At 42.3% G+C, this 23902-nt stretch overlaps 1 protein-coding gene across 1 annotated transcript in view; it reads right to left on the reverse strand.

The window, feature by feature from the left end:
• Positions 1–6051: 6051 nt before the first annotated feature.
• The window catches only part of serpini1 (serpin peptidase inhibitor, clade I (neuroserpin), member 1), a 46059-nt gene continuing 28208 nt past the window's right edge, over positions 6052–23902 (reverse strand). The window contains exons 5-9 of the mRNA XM_084065542.1: positions 20075–20279; positions 13753–13850; positions 11323–11409; positions 10112–10201; positions 6052–7570 (exon numbers count right to left, since the gene is read on the reverse strand). Of these exons, the coding sequence (XP_083921668.1) occupies positions 7494–7570; positions 10112–10201; positions 11323–11409; positions 13753–13850; positions 20075–20279 (557 nt within the window). The 3' untranslated portion in view covers positions 6052–7493. The remainder of the gene's footprint in view (positions 7571–10111; positions 10202–11322; positions 11410–13752; positions 13851–20074; positions 20280–23902) is intronic.

The raw sequence follows: 23902 nt of genomic DNA on the forward strand, positions 1-23902 counted from the left end.
TGCCGAATTGTGACGTGTTGTGAGTGTGTAGATCTGCTATTTTCACTATGCAGTATTTGAAGCAGGGCTATAGTGGTTAATTCATAATACACTTTTCTCTTTGCTAAAAATGTAGCGGCGTCAAAAGTATAATATTTGTCTTTGTCACAAAGTCACAAGGATCCACAAGTACAAATACATTCAAGTACGTGGGCGAATGTGACCTTGTTAGAAAACAACTTTGAGCACATCTTATCCCCTCATGTGTTGTTATGAGCATGCGAGTGGCATAGCACACGTCAGGACAGATGACTGCAAGCACAGCCAGATGACTGACATTCACCAGACACTCACATTGATTTTCTTTTTTACAGCAGCTCTCCATCATGGTCTGTGTGACTGCTGCGGGGACATCCATCAATGCATTATTGATGAAATCCTACAGTATATCGTCACCTTGTATCTCCATATTTGAACTTTTTCTATTTTTTTGACTAATTAAGTGTTGTGAGAAAGCTCACACACATTGTGAGGCTATTTTCCAGTGGTGTAAAGTAACTAAGTAAGTACATTTACTCAAGTACAGTGCTTAAGTACAATTTTGAGGTTTGAAAACTTTAGTTATATACTAGTTACTTTGCAGCTATAAATTATTACATTATAAAACATACATTAACCACTTTAGCCCTGTTTTATACCCAGGGCTGCCAAGCCAACACTCCTGGATCCTGGGAGTCTCCTGGGATTTCAATCACGTCTCCTGACAATCTCCTGGATTTCGCCTGGATTTGGGAAATCCAGGAGAAACTCCCACAATTCACCAGAACACAGCAAATGACATCTACTGTGTTAAAAAGTTTCTGGGGGAGGACACCCAGACCCCCCCCGCCCCACTTGGGGGTGTGGTCAGTGCATCTCATCCTACAGAGATATTATTTTTTAAGTAATGAAAGGTTATTAATAAAGATGAGTCTTACATTGCTTGTTATCAAATCAATTTCTGTAGGCCTACTTTTAGCGTCGCATTGCAACGCGTTGTGAGCTTGTAAATCTGCTATTTTCAAACATTTTATTACTTTTACTTTTGGTACTTAAAGTCAATTTTGAATTCCGGACTTTTACTTGTAACGAAGTACTTCTACATTGCTGTTTTGATACTTTTACTTAAGTAAAACAATTGAGTACTTTTCCCATCACTATTTTCATTGGACACAGGTTCTTTTTTCCATTTCCTCAAAAGTTATGGTGTTGTGTGTATATATATATATATATATATATATATATATATATATATATATATATATATATATATATATATATATATATATATATATATATATATATATATATATATATATATATGTATATATATATATATGTATATATATATATATGTATATATATATATATATATATATATATATATATATATATATATATATGTTTAACTGCTATTTTTTTCAATAGCCAAAGAAATCTAAAAATGACACACAGATGCATATTTAACTTAATGGGTTAAATATGTGTAGCACTGGCCCTTTAAGGAAAGTGCATAAAGAGGGGTGGCCAGGTTTGTGGCCTCCTGTCTAGCCAGAAGCCTGGTTTGAGTGTTTGTGAGAGAGACCTGGAGGCATGAGGGGTACAGACGCGACATTACAAAGTCTAAACCAGTTGTGCTATAAACACGCCCCCTTCTGTGGCCAACGCGGAAGTGCCTTTTTCAAACAACCGCGGACTATTTCTTTTCGCCGATAAAGTATAGTTTTGGACCATGACGGAGGCGCGCCGACTCAGCAGACCTTGAGGCCGAGGAGACGCGCCCGAGCGCCTCCAGGCGCGAGTGCCCGCGTCGACCGGCCAATGGTCTGCTAGTCGACTCAGCGCCGTTCGAGTTATGCACCGATAGGGACAGAATAGTAAATAATGTTTTGGTGAGAGCGTTTGCCCCAACTGTCACTCAAAGTGGCTACTGGCCAATCACAGCGCGTCCTTGCACAAGCGTATTGGCCAATCATGCACAACTGGTTTAGACTATGGAGTCACGCGGTACAGACTAATTCTCGGTAAGACAATCTGAAACAAATGACAAGGTTTTTATAACTCATTGTAACAATAGTATATGTATAAGAGTTTAGATACTGTAGGCTGACAGTATTAGGCCTGTTGTTAATTATACTAATATATATCTGTACTTCCAGAAGCCTCCAGGTCCTTTGAGTAGCAGTACTCTGTGGCTGTGCAGACCTTTATAAATTGGAGCCATGAGCATACATTGACTATTTGGGTATGTTTGTTATTTTTCTGTATTTTATCATCTTGCTATAGGAGCCTAATGAATTGATGAATTGTTGGAGGGTTGGTCTAATGTTTTATTATTTGATTTTGGTAGGAGCTGAACTGTACATCACTGTTTTTCCCACCGTGCCATATATATGTATACTATTTAGACTGAGTGCAATAGGGTTGACTATAGACCCTATTGCACTATAGTTGGCAATAGAGCTATACTGGGCCATTAATTAGCATTGCATGATTTTGATTTTGGTTTTGCTTATTTGTAGTTTGTTTTGATTTGCTTATTTGCTTTTGGTTACTTATTTACTTTATTTTCTTTTGGTTTTGCATTATTTGGATTTGAGTTGGTTAATTTCTGTATATTTACTTTAGAGGCCCCGAAGCCCTTACCCTTATTGCCCCCTTTGCCTCTTGAGTTCAGTCCCTTTTTGCAGAACTCTAACACTAACCGCTTTCTTACGTTCTGTATTTTAACCTGACTATTTTTATAACAACTGTTGAATAAACTTGACACATTTGATACATCAGCCTCTGGTTCTGTTGATTCTGAACCCGTACCTTCCTGGGGAACCTTACCTTGTTCAGTCCTATATATCTATACATATACAGTATATGGTTAATGTGTTTAAAGGATCCCTCACTTATATGTGTGGGTGGCGTAGTCATTGCTTTTCCTAGCCCTGCTACATATGTTTCATGTCAAGGTCCCCTAATTGTCTCCGCCAGGCCGAAGGCATGGCGAGAGAGTATGTTTTACCCTCCGTCCGTCCGTCCGTGTGTCCGTCCGTGTGTGTGTGTGTGTGTGTCCCTCCTGTCTGTGTGTTACCAGCTAATCTCCGGCACCGTTGGCCCGTTTGCTCCGAAACTTTGCATACACACTCCCTGGATGCCAATTCAGAACCTCTGCCCCAATGTTTTCACATGGGCCTGTTATAGCGCCACCAGGAGGCCGTTTTGTGCATTTTTACATTACTCCTACAGATTTTATCCAAATGTCATGCAAATCGGTACACAGTATCTCTATACTCATGTGATCCACACGGATCTGTCCGATTTCCCATATTCCATCCTCATTGCCTATGGTTGGCTTCCAAAGTTTGCAGGATTGGTCCGTTTTGAACAAAAAGCCTCAAACTATGCATGCAGCTTGCGATTTCCGTGAAATTTCACACACACATTCCCACTAGGCCGAGGAAGAAATGCCACCCTTTTCACATTGGCCTGTTATAGCGCCACCAGCAGGTCTAATTTAGCAAAACACATTTTTGGAACAAAATGCCTCAAATCATGAATGCAGTGTCTGATTGCCGTGAAAGACCTAAGAATAAATGGCACCCTTTTCACATTGGCCTATTATAGCGCCACCAGGAGGCCAGAATAACGTACCTGACCTGGCGGAGACCTGTGCTCCGAGGAGCACTTTTTCTAGTTTGATATGTATTAGGCCACGGAACTCCATTAGAACAGATTGTGTTATTAATGAACAGTCATTCTTATAAGTCATTGGGCTAACTAGCTGCATGGTGAAATAATTGTGAAATGAACCACTTTTAACTTTTAATCATCCCTATTCTGGGCATGTCGTTATAGGCACATAAACAAATCCCCCTAAAATGTTCAAGAATTTTCAAAAACAGTAGATCTACAAGCTCACAATCCTTCACAGTACAACACATTATGAGCTGATAGATCAGCTATTTTCAAAAAGCCAAAGTATAAAGTAGTCCTTACGAGTGTTTAAAATGTTCCAGGTTTAGCTGGGGACCCCCTGGAACCCCATCAAGGACCCCTATGGGGTCCCCAGACTCACTTTGTGTGCCACTGGTCTAGAGCAGTGGTTCTCAAACTTATTCATGTCAAGGAACCCCAAAATGATATGTATTTGGCCGCGGACCCCCATCTCAAAATATTTTGTTCCAGGGACCCCCAGAAGCAAAGATTTGAGTTACAAATCTTCTTTAAATATATATATCCAAAGATTTGCACACATTTTGCACACACCAAGATTTTTAAAAAAATAGCCAAAGTAAGGTTAAAGTGGTTAAAATGATTGAGATGCCATATTAACACATTTTGCTGGGGACCCCCTGGAAGCCCTCCAAGGACCCCACCTTGAGTACCACTGGTCTAACAGTAGGCTATGTTATAAGCCGTGTTTATTAATTGCTGTCATTAGGCTGCATCTACCATAACAGTTGAGATCCTAATTATGATTTTCAATTTTTTTAAAACATGTCCCCTACAGTTCATCAGTGGTCCTCACACTTTTTTTTATTTCAAGGACCCCCTTTAGGTATCCATTAGGCCAAGGACCACAACATAAATGTGGTTCCTAACAACCAATCTTTTAGCTATTTACCAATCATTTAACCCACTGGAACCCCCTCAAGGACCCCTGTTGGTCCCCTGACCCCCCATTTTGAGAAGCACTGTTCTAATGAATTCCTTATAAATAAATCCATCAGAATCAGCATGCAGGTCTCATCTGTCCTTGGATACAGTAGTCTGTCCTAGTCTAGTCTAGGCTAGAGATACGATCTGTCTGTCCACGTCTGTACACTTTGATGTGTGTGTGTGTGTGTGTGTGTGTGTGTGTGTGCGTGCGTGTGCGTGCGTGTGGGATTTAATTAAGTTGTGTGTGTGTGTGTGTGTGTGTGTGTGTGTGTGTGTGTGTGTGTGTGTGTGTGTGTGTGTGTGTGTGTGTGTGTGTGTGTGTGTGTGTGTGTATTTATCCACTAGTAATGTTGAAAGTGAATAGGTCAGTTTGGTTACATTTATAATAATAATAATAATATCTCAGATTTATATAGCGCTTTCGGGGGAGATTCAAAGATTTGCACACATCTTCACGATTCTTTTTCAAAAATAGCAGATATACAGTACAAGCTCATAGCGCGGCTGAATAGCCAAAGAAATCGTAAAATGACACAGATGTGTTCCCGGATTGAATGGGTTAATTCAGCCTCTGAATGCCAAATGGACTTTTCTCTGCGGCTTCCGTGACCTGATGATAAACTGAATCTTTATCAAGGCCAAATCTTACCGATGCTCTAATATTAAACACTTAAGCCCTATTTTATACTTTCAAAAAAATCTTTTTGTTAGCTATTTAATTATTGTATTGAAAGTTTTGAACATTTTCATCTATGACAACAAAAATGGGGACACCAGGTTGAAAGCAACACTGTCACACAAAAATAAGTCTTTTTGGGTCAATTTTGACCAAACGTCAACAAACGTCAAAGAAATCGGGGAGTGAGACAGTGTTGTTGAAGCAGAAATCTAGTCTCTTTTGATCAGACAAAAGGTAATTCATTGAATACATTTTAACATAATCATCTCTGTCGGGTCCTCAAATGACCAAAACTGTTACTTTTCAGGATTAAAATTCAAAAGTAGCAGAACAAGCTCAAAATGTGTCACTTCGCACCCCATTTCGAGCTTGTGGAACTGCTCGAAAGAGGTTTCTGCCTGACAGCGACAATATATATTTTGCATTCTGCCTTTTTGTGGAATTGTCATTCCAATTTCTGGCCTGGTTCCATTTTCACAGTTTAAGTAGAGCAAAAATAAACTTGAAATGATGGACATCTCAGTTATAGCCCTGCTAATAAATAGTCCATAATGAACTACACAGTACAGCGCATGCTGGAAAACAGAGATGAACATCAACTAAGATAAAGAAACCTCACCAAACAAAGAGAAGGACGCCATTCCGTATACCTGGAACACATTCATGTTTTATTATTGAGTAAAAGACTGAGTACAGCTGGTGTTACTTTTGTACTGTGTATATACAGTACATCCCATAATAATGCTGCAGTGGTTTCCAACACAACCGCATGCCCTAGGCCATCTCCACGGCAACACACCATAGTTACACAGCACCCCCTCTCCCCCTCTCTCTCTGTGCTTACCTGACCCTCATCTGACCAGGGATGTGAATCAACAATGTATATGTGATATATAAGGCATAGTAGGAATTCATCAGCAGTTTAAGCCATGTGCCTAAAGCGTAAAACAGTGGTTCTCAAACCTCTTTGATTTCATGGACCCCCAGTATGGACCCCCATAACTCTGACAGCGTACAAATGGACACTTACGGGTCAATTTGGTTCCATGTGTACGCTGTCAAGAGTTACAGCCCCATAAGGGCCCATTTGGTTGATAACTATCAATCATTTCGCTGGGGACCCCCTCAAAGACCCATGGGGGTCCCCGGACCCCACTTTGAGAACCAACTGGCATAAAAAAAACAAAAAACGCCAACCCAGAACTGACTGAAATACTGTCTGGAATGGATATGGTGTTACTAAGAAGGTGTGAGGACAAATTATCAGTGTATCCTTTTTTCTTTTTTTAGCAATAAATATCTAGCATATTTAATTTGTATTTATATATAGAACACAATGACCAATGTACAGGAAGATAACTGAAATGTGGAATGCAAAGTACACAGAGTGTTGATATATTGTATATTATATAATTTATTTAAAGGACAGAAAAAATATGTTTGTGTGTGTGTGTGTGTGTGTGTGTGTGTGTGTGTGTGTGTGTGTGCGCGCGCGTGTGCTTGCGTGCGAGCATGTGTGTGTGTGCGTGTGCGTGCGAGCGAGCATGTGTGTGTGCGTGTGTGTGTGTGTGCGTGCGTGTGTGCGTGCGGGCGTGTGTGTGCATCTTTGCATGTGAGTGACTAACAGAACTTAAAGGGATAGTGTGTGGATTACATGTGGTGTTCTTTTCTAAATTATGTCTGATATACGGCAAGTAATATAGTACAAACCACCCTTAATGCGTATAATATTTACATCTCTTTCTCTCCGTATCCCAAGTGTTCAAAGCGTACAGTATCAAAACACAGTCACATTATATGTGATATTTCAATATAATAATATACACAATCAAATCGCCCGTGTTAATTCAGCCGTTTGTAACTCTGAGAGTGTACCGATGGAACCATATGGACCCATTGGTACACACTCTCAGAGTTAAATGAATGAACGTTGAGGATTTCACTGTGTATCGGTTAACATTGGCTTCATATAATATATCCATAAAGAGTATAAAACACAGCTGGAGATGGCGAGAGAGGATAGGTAGCCTTTTGTGACGTCAGGGATCTTGACTGGCGGTGAGTGTGTGACCTCACGGCGGGGTCGCAGTTGGCAGGGATCCGGATTGGCGGGTGTGTGGGAATAGGTTGTAGGTGATCGCTGTGGTTACATGGAGTCAAAGTCGTGGTCGTTAGGATCGATGACCTCCGGGGTCATGACCCTGCCCATGAACAGGATGGAGCCTGGGGAGGAGGAGAGTGGATCAGGTGTTATGTTTTGGTATCAAAACAGACAGGAAGGAATTATGCATACCGTCTCTGTTGGATGGAAACCTCATGTCCAAAACTGTTACTTTTCAGGATTCACATTCAAAAACATGTGAAAACATGTGAAAACATGTGAAAACTTGAGCTTGTCGATCTGATATTTTTTATGTTTTTGTGTGACGCTGTAGTATGATCAAGTAGGGCGTTAATTTAGGAAAAAGTCAGAATATGGAGATACGAGGTTTCTGCCCGACAGCAACGATATCTTTGTGTATGCATATAATTCTATTGGATCATGTCAGTTAACAAGACCAATCAAGACCAATCAACACAACACAATTTAGAGGTGCAGAGACTTCAAACCGACTGCTACATTATTTGTGGTTTCTCCGTGGCTCCGTTGGACTCCACACTAACGTGTTGAAGCACTCCAAGGTCACATTCAGTCTTTGTTATTTCTGTTTCATTTCAATGCTGAGAAGAAGCTGCATTTGCAAGCGGCTGTTTGTTGTGAATTGCGGGCGTATATGTGTAGTGCAGGGGTATGCAACTAGATTAGGCAGGGGGCCACAATTGTAAAATGACGTGAAGTCGGGGGCCACAAGACATGCTGTACAAACAAAAAAGGTTCATGGTTTAACCGGAAACCGTTAAGCAATGTGTAACTGGTTGGTTAAACAGTTCATTTATTATGTTATTATTTTATTTATTTTGTGGTGCAAAGGCCCCCTAAAGTGATGCCTGGAGGTAGCCGTCCAGCCGCCATGACAGCTGCCCCATTCTGCCTTGCAAGTTATACATAAATAATGAAATAAACTGTGGTTCATAAAGCACTTGAAAGCCATACTTGAGTAAGAGAACAGATATCTTACTTTAAATATGTTTGTACTTAGTAAAAGTGAAATTCACTCTTAAGAAAATCACTTGGGTCAAAGTGTTAAATTAGCTCACACTAAATGTACTTAAGAAAAGTATCTGGTGTAGTACAAAGAAACAAAACAGCCAGAAATGTGTTTTTTGTTTCTCTTCTCGCTTTATAATAAACTGATTTTAACTGATTTAAACTTTTTGAAAATGTTAAAGCAATAAAGAGACTGGTACCATTCTTTCAGGTGAATGATCTCACACATCAGTGTGTCTAGCTTATACATTACATTTCCAAGTAGCTTGTGGCTAGATACTTTCAGAATGATGTACTGTAGCTTTAAAGTAGTTCAGCCACTTTTTTCACCATGTAGCTGCGTAGCTTGAAAGAGCAACAAGATTTTTGAGTGCAGTACGTCCATTACATGCCATCTCCCTCAATTTTCAGCTACCTATTTTAGATTTTTGAGTGGACTCCAATCACCCAATAGCGTCACAGGCTGAATGTCATGATGCTCTAGACAGAAAATGAATGGTCCAATCTTATAATAGAATTTGTTGTTGAATATCACTGGTGTAGTGGATAGTGGGTAGACAGCAGACTGCATGATGTATCTTCTTTCTTTTTTTTCAACATCACAACGCACAATGACTGAGTTGAAGCAGAATATACCCTTTTCACAAATGCTGGCATCTTGCTTTACGGCCGATCTACACCAGACTTTTCAAAGCGAGCGTATGCGTGGTGCGTACAGCGTGTTTGTTTAGATCCAATTGATTATCAATGATTGACTGATTGATTGATTGAAACCTTTATTTATTCTCGAAAAGAGCATTGAGGTTCACCCTCATTTGCAATGCTGTCAAGATTACAGAACAAGATTAAGGTTACACACACAAGAGAAATCAACAGTACATTCTACAATTCAACAATAATATACAAAAAACACAGAAACAACAAGATAAAATACCGGCTACACCAGGCGCGCGGATACGCAAGTCCCTCATACGCAGACTTTTAAAATAGGACTGGGTCTAAAAGTGCATGTGTGCGTACATGCGCGTGTGTGCGAAAATTCTCTGGTGTTGATCGACCGTTACAGTTTACACACGCACGCACGCACGCACGCACGCACGCACGCACGCACGCACGCACGCACGCACGCACACACACACACACACACACACACACACACACACACACACACACACACACACACACACACACACACACAGCTGTCTCATCTCTCGTCACTCTACTCGTTTGCCAGTCTGTGGTCAGTCACAGTCTTATAGTTTGCAGGTTTTCCATGGTGTTAGCTTGCTAAAGATCACAAAGTGCACTGGTTTTGTTTTACAAATATGAGGTTCCATGCTGGACAAAGGTAAATTAAATCCTCTTTGACTGACGCCATTCAGAACCAATGAGACCTGGGTGGGAGCACTATGGGCCAATCGGATCACAGGGTGGGTCATTGCCCACCCTGTGTGCAACTATGGTAGGTCCAACCCTGAACAAATGCATTCACTAGTCGCACATACATTAAGTCAGTGGTTCTCAGGGGTTCCAAATGGACCCTCATTTGGACCCTCAAACGGTCCATTTGGTTCCATTTGTACATTTGTACCACTGCAGTAAGTACATATACACACCTGTCCTCCGGTTTCTGATGACAAAAAAGAATGGGTGGTCCGCCATGACTTGTGGATACAAAACCAAAGTCCTTGTCAGGGCTATCATTCCTGAGAGAGAGAGAGAGAGAGAGAGAGAGAGAGAGAGGGGGGGGAGGGGGGGGGGGGGGGGGTCAGGGGGATTCCTTTGTCACTATCACACACTAACAGATGGGGGCAGTGTTTAATGGTATTTGGGAGAACTTAGTGGAGGAGATGCTGAATGCAACTGAACACAAGCATGTACTGTACTGTATGGAACCTAAATACACTTTGAAATGTCCAAACAAACTGCAATAATCCAAGGCAGCCTTCTAAGGCTAGTTCATCAATGAACAGGTAAACAAAAATGTAATCCAAAGGTGGCCTTCGTCAGGGCAGACCAAGAGAGAGACTTTAACCACTTAAACCCCGGCATCCGCATTGTGGGGAAAGCTTTCGCAGGAAAATAGCAGATCGACAAGCTCACAACAGAAAACAGAAAATACACTAGTGTAGAGCCCTGGGGCATTCCGGTCAACCATTATACTAGGGTTTAAGTGGTTAAAATGTCTTTGAGAAAGTAGCAGTAGAAAGGGACTTTAGGGAATGCTGTTTTGAGACACAGAGCCTGGATAACATTTCATCCGTTAAGACTGGGAACGCATCTGTGTTATTTTCTAGATCTCTTTGGCTATTCCAAAATAGCAGATCTACAAGCTCATAGCACGGCACTGAGTGCCGCGCGCCGTGCTATGAGCTTGTAGATCTGCTATTTTTTTTAATCGTGTAAATGTGTGCAAATCTTTGAATATATATATATTTTGTGAAGTGAACATTTTGAACTCAAATCTTTGCTTCTGGTGGGGGTCCCTGGAACAACATATTTTGAGATGGGGGTCCGCGGCCAAATACATATCATTTTAGGGGTCCTTGACATGAAAAATTATCTTTTAATTTGAGGTCAACTATAGCAACATACGTTTAAAAAAAAAAAAAGTTCCCCCAGAAGCAAAGATTTGAGTTACAAATGTTCGCTTGAAAAGAATGTCCAAAGATTTGCACAAATTTTCACGATTTTTCAAAAATAGCTTGTAGATCTGCTATTTTTGAATAGCCAAAGAAATCTAAAAATGACTTGCTCCCGGTCTTAGTCAGTTAATAATGACAATGACAATGATGATGATGATGGTTGGTTATGGGTGCATGGTTACCTGAACCAGCGGCTCCCTCGGATCCCTCCTCAGTCACCTCTAGGTAGGCCTTCTGCACTGCCTTCCCCACGTACAGGTCCTTACCGTCTGGGAAACACACACACACACACACACACACACACACACACACACACACACACACACGCACGCACGCACGCACAAAAACACAGCTGATTAAGTGAGAAAGCCGCTTGTTGAGATGTGAGGGAGATTGTGAGAGAGAGTGAGTTGCTGTTGATAAGTCTCAATCTCAAACTATAATGGTATGCACTAAACTCCTCCACTTGAATCCCATTGGGTTTTCTGTAACACACTGATAGCAGCATTATGTTGTTAGTAGTAAATGCCAGCTGATTCACACTAATAAGAAGTGGCAGGTTAATGAGAAGAAGCTCTGCTCTCTCTGGTCCATCTGTCTGACTTCTGGTAGCCCGTGGAGTCAAACGCCGGCCAGCTCTGACAGTGTACACATGGATCCTTCACAAAAAAAAAGCTGTGTGAGCTTGTATATCTGCTAAGAGATTTGGTGTAGAGAGAATTACGCTAGCAGACCTATACTATAAAACCCTGGGCCACTGAGGAGGGATTGTGGTGGTAGAATCAATTATACCTAATTTTGTTATCGCATCATTATATTGTTCGTCTTTTGCCTTTCGTTCTGTTCTGACTATCATAGAGGTCAAGATGACACAGCACAGGCCTGATATCTGTAGTTTAGAGCTTGGTCCCATGATGACACATGAAACAGGCTTCCCTCTTATCTTTGTGTATAAGTAAGGCTCTCTCTCCTTGCTCTCCCCCAGATCTATACTGAACAACCTTGAATGTTTCGTGTGCTTCTCCTATCAGCTCATGCATGAAACCTCTATCTTATAATGTGAGACGTCTCCCACTCCGTTTGCCTCCACAGTTACTAATTGATACAGCATTCCACAACAGGGACCCTGGTATGTAGGGTTTAACTAACAGTCTCTCTCTCTCTCTCTCTCTCTCTCTCTCTCTCTCTCTCTCTCTCTCTCTGAATCTATTTTTACTGCATTATATGACAGCGCTGACCTGACCGGTTACCCTGGTTACCTATACTGTACTGTATACTGAAGTGAGGCACTGCAGTGAGGAGCAGGCAACGCTGGATCAACTGCTCAACACGCTGCTTCATTTAATAACTCATTCACTGCCAGAATAAATACATGAATAAATCATCCACTGCCAGCGATTTTCTTACCTTTTCACGTATGGACACAAAATATTTATCTCCAGTATGATCGATCCCCTGATCGTTGCTAATCACGGGGGGTTTCACTGTGCTTCCGTGAAAGGAAAAAGAAATGTCGTCGCGACCCCCCCACTCTACTGGAAAATAGCATGTCTCGTCAAAAATACAGAGTAAAACACAGGAGGCGAGATACAGGCGATTTCCCAAATACGTTAACCAGGAAGTGAATGGAGCAGTAAATCTTGGGGATCACGTGATCTCCTGGATCTGCGTGCATCTGGGGGACAAAATGGTCACTCATGTGTTAGCGAAGAGCGCCATCTAGTGGAAACACCAAAAAACACAAAAAGTCGTCGAAGTCGTCCATGGCAGTGAATGAGTTTTCAGTCTGTTTTTGCTCAACTAGTCTCTTTCTTTCTCATTATGTAGGTGATAATGGCTTCACTTTGTCTAGCTCCCTATCTGTCTTGTGTATGTGCTCATTCTTCTTCATATATGCACGTGTGTAGCGCCTGTGGTTGTGTATTCAATGTATCTCTGCATGTGTGCAGGGATTAAAGACAGAAATCTCACAACTGAAGGTTTTCGTTGGGCCAAAGTCCCAATCCTTTCATGCCATTTGTTGTGAAATAGCATGAAAGGAGACCCCCGCACTATAGCGCTCTATTTCCACAAACAACTGCACAATGTATACAAATTATGATGTTGTGGTATTAGCATTCTAAAACTACATAATGTTACTGCTTGTTCTACATACAGGAAACCAGTTAGAAAAAAATAACAAATTGAGGCTTTGCTTTTATGAAATATATGAATCCGTTAGATGCGTCTGAACATGTATTATTGCTTGTTTGACCAATCTTCTTCTCCTCTTTAACCCATTGAGACCTGAAGCCGATTCTACATGTCTCCTAAATCCCAACAGTTTTCTGAAAAACGTATGTTTCTATATCAGTGGTGCTCAATCTTTTTCATGTCAAAATTATATGCATTTGGCCGCGGACCCCCATCAAAATATTTTGTTCCAGGGACCCCCCAGAAGCAAAGATTTGAGTTAAAAATGTTCGCTTTAAAAAAATATACATTCAAAGATTTGCACACATTTTCACGATTTTTCAAAAATAGCAGATCTACAAGCTCGTAGCGCGGCACTCGGTGCCGCGCTATGAGCTTGTAGATCTGCTATTTTTGAATTAAAGTTCCTGCCATCTTACCGGTCATGGCAGAGAGGTCAGCATCCTTGGTGAAGATGTTCCTGATGCCCAGAGCCTGCAGAGTGTCCCTCAGGTCTACCTTCTGCTCCACTTTGAACCTGAACATGGTACACAGCACAGTATGCTCAAGGTCACATTCACACACATGAAACATTTTCTGTGATTTTACTGATTTACTACGGCAGCAGCTAATGAATAAATGAATGTTTTATTCTTTGTTTACAACAAATCAAAACACAAATGTACATATCCAACCTACTGACACACAAAATCCAAATTCAATGACCGAAAAAAAGGAATAGGCTGAAGCACAATGCTTATTTTTTGCCTATCCTTTACAATCCTTAAAATATATATATATTCTAATATAAAAAAAAACTTAAAATTGTGGAATCTGTGCAATATGGAGCCCTAAAACCATCTCCGAAAAGAGAAGCTATATTCAGTGATGCTGAAATGGAATTGATTAATAAAGTAACATAACTCTGAAACATTTTGTAGGGATGCGATCCAATTCCAACTGAGAGAAACATAATTTGATCGACTATTGCTCAAAAAAAGTAAATGCACTAGGAGTCACAAAAAGTACTTCTGCAAAGAGATGGTGGGACATTAGTGATATATGGTTCCATGTATTACAGAGGACTTGGGCATTCACTGAATATGTGTGTTTTCTGGTTCTATAAATGTGTTCATTAACCCATTTAGACCGGGAAAGAATCTGTGTAATTTTTATTTCTTTGGCTATTCAAAAATAGCAGATACCCAAGCTCATAGCGCGGCATTGAGTGCTGCGCTATGAGCTTTTAGATCTGCTATTTTTTAAATATATAGATATATTTTTTTAAGCGAACATTTATAACTCAAATCTTTGCTTCTGGGGGGTCCCTGGAACAATATATTTTGAAATGGGGGTCGCATTTTGGAACATGAACAGGAGTTTGAGACAACATAAGTTTTTTACAAAAAACTGTTTGGATTTAGAAGACATCTGTAAAATCTCCCCAGAAGCAAATATTTGCACAAATGTTCAAAATGTTTCACATTTTTTTTGCAGATCTACAATGTCTACAAAAACAGATGCGTTCCCGGTCTTAATGGGTTAATGGAACAAGAACAAGCCTAAGTCTGTGCGATCCATAATTCCACAAACAAATGCACCAGTTAGTGCTTGACTATTAATTTGCCGTGATGGAATGGGACTTTGTGAGGGAGCCTTGAGGTCATCTTTAATTTCTTCCAGTAGAGTCATTATTGCATGACTGCTCTATAGGCTATATCTATAGGCTATTGATTGATGGTTTGTTGCTTGGGGAGTTGAGAAAAGATTTTCTTGTGTTTGTTTGTTTATTTGTTTATAACATAGCCTACCTGTACCCAGTGGTGGAAAAAGTACTGAAATGTTTTACTTAAGTATCAATACTGCAATGTAGAAGTACTCTGTTACAAGTAAAAGTCCAGAATTCAAAATTGACTTGAGTAAAAGTACAAAAGTATTGGTATCCAAATATATTAAAGTACCAAAGTGCTAAAATGTTTGAAAATAGCAGATCTACAAGCTCACAACGCGTCGCAATGGGCAAGAAGGGCAGTCTCTGTTGCTGCACTATAGCAGGTGTTAAAATTAGCACTTCAGTGCTATATACACTTTAAAAAATCACACCCTGTGTGAAGGTAGCGGCGCCTTTGATACATTTTGTCATCGATATGTGTTTATAATGTGTTTATAGCCATGTGTCACGTGAAGCTTGACCAATCACTTTGTTGACGGGTCTGACCAATCAGAGCGTTGACGGACTGACCAATCAGAGCGTTGACGGGTCTGACCAATCAGAGCGTTGACGGGTCTGACCAATCAGAGCGTTGACGGGTCTGACCAATCAGAGCGTTGACGGGTCTGACCAATCAGAGCGTTGACGGTGAAAACGGACAAAGTCAGGTATAGAGCAGGATCCGCTCTATACCTAAAGGTATAGAGCGGCTAGCGCCGCTAAAAATCACACCCAGTGTGAAGTGGGCGGTGTGGTCATCAAAGTGGTCATCACAGTGATGGAAGCTCACTTTAAAAAAAGTCTCACTAGCCAATCACAGTGCTGAATAGAGTCAGCCAATAGAGTCAGCCAATCACAGTACAGCAAGGGGTGTACTAATGTAGGGGTATGTATGAGCCAATCACAGTACAGCGAAGGGTGTACAAATGAGGTGTCCCAACCCCACTTATAGGGGCGGCTACACCGCTCAAAAATGCATCTGGTTTTGTCCAATGCGATTGTGATGTCCATATCAAATAAAGAATAGCAACTCCTACAGGTCGGTCAGAATGCCTGTACAGCAGGGAGAGGAGCTGGGTGGGATAACGTGTTCCTCCACACGCCTTACGCGCCCTCCCAGTAAAAAATGTCACTGTCACTGTCACCGTGTGTGGAGAAAACTGGGAATTGGCATAACGACTAAATTGGCTAAAAGAAAGATTGGGGTAAACAAACAAACAAGCCGATGTTAGTAAACGCATAGTCAATCCCCTCCTGTTATTTGTGCAAGCCTCCCTTGAATGCATATGCATAATGGAGACTTAGATAATGGACTTTGCAATGACACACAAGGGTAAACTGCATTTCCAAGCCTGTTTGATAAACACCACCATGTTTCTGGGCACAGAATGCATCTGAGGTAGGAGCAAACGCCTTCAAAGGTCATTGTGCTGCAGTCTGTGTGTGTGTGCTTGTGTGTGTGTGTGTGTGTGTGTGTGTGTGTGTGTGTGTGTGTGTGTGTGTGTGTGTGTGTGTGTGTGTGTGTGTGTGTGTGTGTGTGTGTGTGTGTGTGTGTGTGTGTGTGTGTGTGTGTGTGTGTGTGTGTGTGTGTGTGTGTGTGTGTGTGCGCGCGCGTGTGCGCGTGCGTGTGTGAGTGTGTGTACTTGTACTATACTTAGTAGTATAGTAGAGTGTAGCAGAGTTTGAGAAATAGACATTGTGAGTACAACAGTCCCGGTCCTCACAAGATAAACGATTGTTTTATGGTTAAAAATAACATTTATACATGGACACACTGGGACGACTCCTGCTCTTGTTCGTAACTCCGGACGGTGTACTTGCCCAGTTAAACGTCTTGATTTGACCTGTACACACCTACCATTACCTCCCATTATGTATTGTGTCTCAGGTACGCTGCATCCCAGTGCACCTGCTTACCCCACGGGAACACCAGACAAAGTATCGGACCAATCAAGCCCGATACTTTGGGTCCACGTTTTTGGTTGCTTTTGGTTTATTGTGTGATTTTGTGTTGTATTTTCCATTGTTTATTTTTTGCATGTTTTTGAGTGAGATTATTGTTTTCTAATTACCGTTTTGACTCTTTCAATTTGAGTCGAATTGCATGATTTATGTTTGTTCATTTTCTTTCCACTGACTGGCATCAAACAAACCTGCGGGGTTTGATGAGGAAAGACCTGCACCTGGGCAAACAGAAGGCACCTGGGTGTGGGCCTGGCAGCCTAATTAAGAGATTTAATAAACATAAAGCAGAGACAGAAGTGAGCTGGAGGAGAAGGGTGTTGTTTGTGAAAGAGCTGGTTCGAGAGTGAGAGAGAGGAGTACGAGGTATGCAGCCTGGCCAGATAGAGGGCAGCTACCATGGGCTGGGGTCCAGCTGGGCAGGGACACCCCGGTCAGTGGGGGGGTCAGTGGGAGCCACAACCTCTGAAACTGCTATACATGCCCTGTCCGCCTGCGGGAGGACCTTGTCCGTGGAAAGCTGGTGCGAAGGCGAGGAGGATGGAGAGATGCGAGGAGAGACAAGGGTGTGTAGCCAGCAGCTGGAGCCGAAACCAGTGCAGAACCAAGAGAGTGGGACCGACACAGTACAGTGAGGATCAAACCTCCCAAAAAGGTGGCATATATAGTCTGTGTTGTTAAGCACCCTGCACTTTATACATTATTTAATTTGTTTGTTAATTTAAGTGTAAAAGTACAATTTGTGTGTTTAAGCAGTGACACATTTTTAAGAAATCCCCCTTACTCTTTTGACTCTTCTCGAAGTCTTCTCTTCACTGCCATCAGCCCAAGGTAGAGCGCCATGCCCCCTCCACCTACCACAGACGTAATGATCACGATGATAATGCCAATGTCATTGCCAGCGGGAGGTGGGGCTTTGGCTGGTGGCACAGACCTGGCAGTGAAGCCAGGTCTAGTGGGAACGGAGACATCGACGTCAGGCCCTGGTGTTTCTGTGGGAACCGTGATGTCAGACCCTTGGGTTTGTGTGGCAACCTTGACCTCAGGCCCTTGGGTTTGTGTGGGAACCGTGACCTCAGACCCTTTGGTTTGTGTGGGAACCGTGACATCAGATCCTTGGGTTTGTGTGGGAACGGTGACGTCAGGCTCCGTTTTAGGGGTGGGTAGAGCGGTGACATTGAGTAGGAAGGTCGTTGTGGAGAAAACGGTTCCTGTTTGATCCCGCAGTGAACAGCGATACGTCCCCTGTTGTTCCATACTCACATTATTCATCAATATGTAGGAGTCATTGCTCACCTTCAGAGGTTTAAAGTCGCTGTCAGCTGGCTGGTTCAGTTCTGGAGTCCACTCAAAATGGTACTGTTCAGTCCAGCCAGGAATCACCAGGCTACGCCAAGGCAAAGAACATGTCAACAAAGCCTCGTCACCCTCATTGGCCTGATGTACGTAGGGCTGTCCACAGTTCAACTGGCGAGTAGGAGAGGAGCAGTTGTGAAGTTCAGAGTTGCAGTCGTGGTCCTCGCAGTTCACCACGGATTGGTACAATAATCCACAATTGTTTACGCATAATCCATCATCAATATGTTTGTCCAGAATCTCACTGCAATCATTCATCAACTGTTTGAGCTGTGTGAACACGTCTCCTGTGTGCGACGTGTTCTTCAAGTTGTCAAATGCCATCTGGAATTTGGTGACCACTTTGGACAGGGTGTTTGGAACAATTACGCCTCTGTGTTTTTTACTGATCTTCATGAATTCCGAATCCGCGTTTCTGACTATTTTCTGCAGACGAAGTTGATCCTCGTTGTTGAAAGTACTGATGAAGGCATTAAGTGGGCTGTGGAACCCCACCTGGCTACACTGAAGGCAGCCACTGACCTCATGGGCACACAAGAGCAGTGCCAGGAACAACCAAATAGATGGATGGACTCGCATCTTGACGAATCCTCTACTTGACCTCTGTTTTTGTTTGATCAACAGCGTTACCAAACTCATTATGATGGACCATGAATGATGGCCACTGACATCATGACACTCTTTCATCTCGGACTTGGATATCCCCTGGGAATACCAGTTTGCCAGGTTCTCCTCTTTCTTGGCTTCCGGTCCTAACAGTGTTTGTTCCTCGGGCCCCTCCTTGTCCTCCGTCCCTTCTGCTCTTCCTTCTCTGTTTCTCAGACTTACTGTATGCTTGGGGGGTTTGTCTCCTCCAGTTAGCATCTTGTACCTTTGGCCTTTCAAGGCCAGAAGGGTATTTACAGCTTGTTCCACTTGATCCTCGGAGGCCGCATCAGATTTGAGTCTCTTCAGCTCCCCCTGTTGGCCCACCTGAGGAAACCTCAGCAGCTCTGCAGCTTCACACTCAAACACTTATCGTAGTTTGTTGTTGTATAAAAGTAACCTTCAATTTCATATATATCTACTAATTTAACTACGATAATATATCTACTAATTTAACTACAATGGAGTATATGTTATAGTGTAGTATATAACTGCAATATAACATATATACTTATTTAATTCTAATCTAACCTAATAAGTAAGTAAAGTGATAAACCAAAAGTGTATGAGGGGTGGTTGGTTTTATGCACATGATGTCATCACAGTGATGACATCATTACGTAGAATAAACAATGGAATTATTCAAACTAACTGGCAATCTCTATAAAAATATGATTTTGAAAGATTTTCGCTCCTATAGGAGGCGAGTTGTCTAGAAGTCTGTCTGTCTGTAAATCTCACAAACCACTGGACCAATCTGTTCCAATTTTCTTATACGCAATGCCAGTACGCAGAGGAAGTAAATGATCCTATGCCGTAGAAGCCTAGCCAGGAATCTGCATGTGGAGCTTAGGTTTAGGACTTAGGGTTACTAAACGTTTCACCGGATTTATACTTATTTGCTCGCCGGTGTTGTGCACCGAAAATAGCTGATCTACAAGCTTGTATTTCGGATATTTTTGGCTTCAGGGTTAGGGTGTAAGAATGGCATGTCCTAAAATGTTTATGTCGTAACAAGCATGTGTGTGTGCGTGCGTGCGTGCGTGCACGCGCGCGTGTGTGTGTGTGTTTGTGAGTGTGTCTCTCACCGTGGCATGTAGACCTCTACTTTCTGCCTCTTGACGTTGTTGGCCCACTCCTCCAGGAGCGACGCTTTGATGATGGGCTCCAGGGAGGCCAGGGGCACCTCCTGCCGGGGCAGGACGATCATCATGGACATGTCCTCTCCCTCGTAGGGCATCTCCAGCACCTGGTACACACCGCCCGCCTCCTGGGAGCCGTCGCTGAACTCGCCTGGCAGGGGAGAGAGAGTAGGGGACGGGAGGGTTACACCACCGCGAGTTATGTGAACGAATACACACAGACACGGGTCCATTTGGTTCCATCTGTACACTTTCAGAGTTCAATTAACAGCGTGGGTTTTTTTGGGTGTATTTTTTTTAATTCATTTTAAATATTTCTTTAATAATATATATATTCTACTGTGTACACTTTATTTATTTATGTTTGACTTGTTTTCATTTTTCATTGCAAATGTGTCTTATTTGTTTGTATTGTCCTTTGTGTTAATGGTACAATAACATACCAGGGTTGTGGCTCTTTCGGAGCGGGAACTTTTGGGGGGGGGGGGGGGGGGGGGGGGGGTGGGAGGGGTAACATACACTTAACACATACACATTTGTATGCTTTTTGTTATTGACCTGTATGTGAAAATATAAAATAAAGAAACCTTGAACCAAAACAAAATTAACAGCGTGGGGTTCTAGAGATAACATATCTTCATCAAATGAGGGGGGGGGGGGGGGGTCCGTGGCCGTAATGCATATGAAACTGGGGGTACTTGTAATTTAAAAGTTTGAGAATCTCTGTCCTTTATGCCAGTGGTTCTTAACCTTTTCAGGCCGCGACCCCCCAAAATAATCATATTTGAACTGGGGACCCCCCAAAATAATCATATTTGGACTGGGGACCCCCCAAAATAATCATATTTGAACTGGGGACCACCCAAAATAATCATATTTGAGTTGAGGCATTACATTTTGTTGACTCGGTTCCACAATTATTGTGGAAATAGCAGATTTGCAAGCTCACAACGCCTGTGAGCTTGTAGATCGGCTATTTTCAAATGTTTTGCCTATGTCTTATATTATTTCATAGTATAATTTGTTCATTACTTTTGATGCAGGAATGGTCTTTTTTCATTTCAAATCTTTCTTTTCTTTAGGTATTAAAAGTCCTTAAATTGTCACTTTAATGTCAACTGGGTACCCCCCAAATATCATGTGCACAGGTTGAGAACCACTGCTTTATGCAACCGTTCGCTGCACCTGCACTGCACCTTTCTGAGTTTACTCCCTGCATACGTGGAATGAAATAGACTCATACCTCAACACGAGAAAAGCTGATAATATTGGTGGGTTTTCTCTATCGCAGTGTGCAGGACTCTTATAGTTATACCACCCAGTGAGTCTATCCTCTTATGCTTCCCAGTGTTTTTCTGTGCGTGGGTGTAATCCTTATGTTTGGAAGGATACTGCAATTTCGACATAGAACATTTCACTCTCCCTTGCCAGCATGCGCACGCGCACGCACACACACACACACACACACACACACACACACACACACACACACACACACACACACACACACACACACACACACACACATACACACACACACACACACACACACACACACACACACACACACACACACACACACACACACACACACACACACACACACACACACACACACACACACACACACACACACGCGCACACACGCGCACACACACGCACACACCATCTCCAAGACCTAATGATAACTTCCTTCAGATGCAGCCGCTACAGCACAATTAACAGTCAGGCTTTGCTGACATTCACAAACACTATTTCTCTTTTGAAGATATACTCCATAAAAGCAAAAAAAAAGACTGAATGATTTTTTCCTTCCCCTCCCAGCAGTTAGACTAAAAAGAGAGAAAAACGGGGGGAGAAGAAACAGAGAAACTTAGTTGTCATCCTCTCAGTGCATAGTGTTCTAACTCTGGGTTTTGTACTGCCGTTGTCCCCTGCAAACCTTTTAACCACTTAAACCAGATATCAGCCATTCCCAGCAAGAGTTGAAGGATAATATAAAAGACTAATTGTATGTTATTTTGTCTGTAAGACCTGGAAAATTTGGCCGCAAACACTTTCGAGATTTGCTAACGTGGCCCTGATCCAGAAAAGGGTTAGGGAACCGCTGCCTTATATATATACTCTGTTTCTGTACTTGGTCCGTTCCTTTTTCCCCCCCTCTACACCAAAAATAGCCGCACCGACACCGACAAGCTCACAATGTAGCAGGGTCAGGAAGCCCCTGTATGTGTGAGCAAGTGTGCATGTAAACAAACGCAGACTGCACCAGAATAGCTCAGACACACGGAAACCTCAGTGGCAGCGCTGCTCCACTGAAGTAATGCAGTCTAAATGATGTGACGGCACTCTGAACAAGTACCGACTGGATGAGAACGGACCTTTTAGCCTAAGCATATTATGGATACACCATGACAGCAGGACAAAGAGAACGGACCTATTAGAAGCATATGGATACACCATGACAGCGGGACAAAGAGAACGGACCTATTAGAAGCATATGGATACACCATGACAGCAGGACAAAGAGAACGGACCTATTAGAAGCACATGCACCATGACAGCAGGACAAAGAGGAAAAGGCAGTGCAGCTACTGTAGCACCTGAGTAGATGTAGACCCATACGTAACTGCTCAGTAACTGGTCATTTGCTCAGTATTAATTTCACTCAGACATGTGTACAAATGGAACCAAATGGACCCTTTTTTGAAGTGCACAAATGGAACCAAATGGACCCTTTTTGAAGTGTACAAATGGAACCAAATGGACCCTTTTTGAAGTGTACAAATGGAACCAAATGGACCCTTTTTGAAGTGCAGAAATGTGTACCCTTCTCAGAGTTACAAATGGATACATGAGCACTGAGGATTTTACTGTCTATCTATACGTACTGTACAAGAGTCTGACTATACAAAGACACACATTTTTTTTACGCACACGCACACTCGCACACACAGTTACGCACACACACTCATCAAAGTGTAGACGTGTAGACGTGCCTCAAATCTAAACGGTACCACAGTAAAAACATAAAATTTATTCTGGACTCAGGATTTTACTAAGAACAGGAGGAGAAAAAAAGTCCTGCAATGTCATTTAGATACAATATCATATTATGATGTTCATGAAATAGCATTTATGAAAACTCTGTTGACGTTTTGCTGAACATGCATGATCTTTTTCAGCAAACTTCTGGGTCACAGTGTTGCTGTTACCAGTGGTGGAAGAAGTACTCACATTTTTTTACTTAAGTAAAAGTAGCAATGCCACGATATAAAAACAACTCTGTTAGGGGGCGGCCCCACCGCACTTTTATTTTACCTATGGGGCGGAATCTGCCAATGCTTTGTCAATGCGTGGATTCACGCTCTTGCGCATCTTTCCGCTTGTCGCGCACATCTTGCGTTTATGCGCTCTATGGTGCTTTTCCCCCTCTGTCCAATCAGGTGAGTGGAAGGCGGACCGTCCCAAGACTCAGGAAACAACATGGTGCTTGGATAGAGCAACTGGTTGTAGCTGTTGCATGGGAGGGTCCTGAGAGTGAGTGACAGGTGGGTCACTCCATAGATATAGAAACCCACTCCGTTTATTTAGAATGCGCTGGCTGCAGAAAACTGTGGCCGCACACGAGTTTAACAGCGGCCAACCATGTTTTGGTGGGACCGCGGTGGGACCGCCCTTACAAGTAAAAAGCCTGTGTTCAAAATGTTACTTGAGTACAAAGGTATTGGCAACATAACATAAAGTACCAAAAGTAAATCTATTTTCAAATAG

This window comes from Gymnoscopelus microlampas (assembly GCF_963454915.1).
Source record: "Gymnoscopelus microlampas genome assembly, chromosome: 8".
NCBI classification, from domain to species: domain Eukaryota; kingdom Metazoa; phylum Chordata; class Actinopteri; order Myctophiformes; family Myctophidae; genus Gymnoscopelus; species Gymnoscopelus microlampas.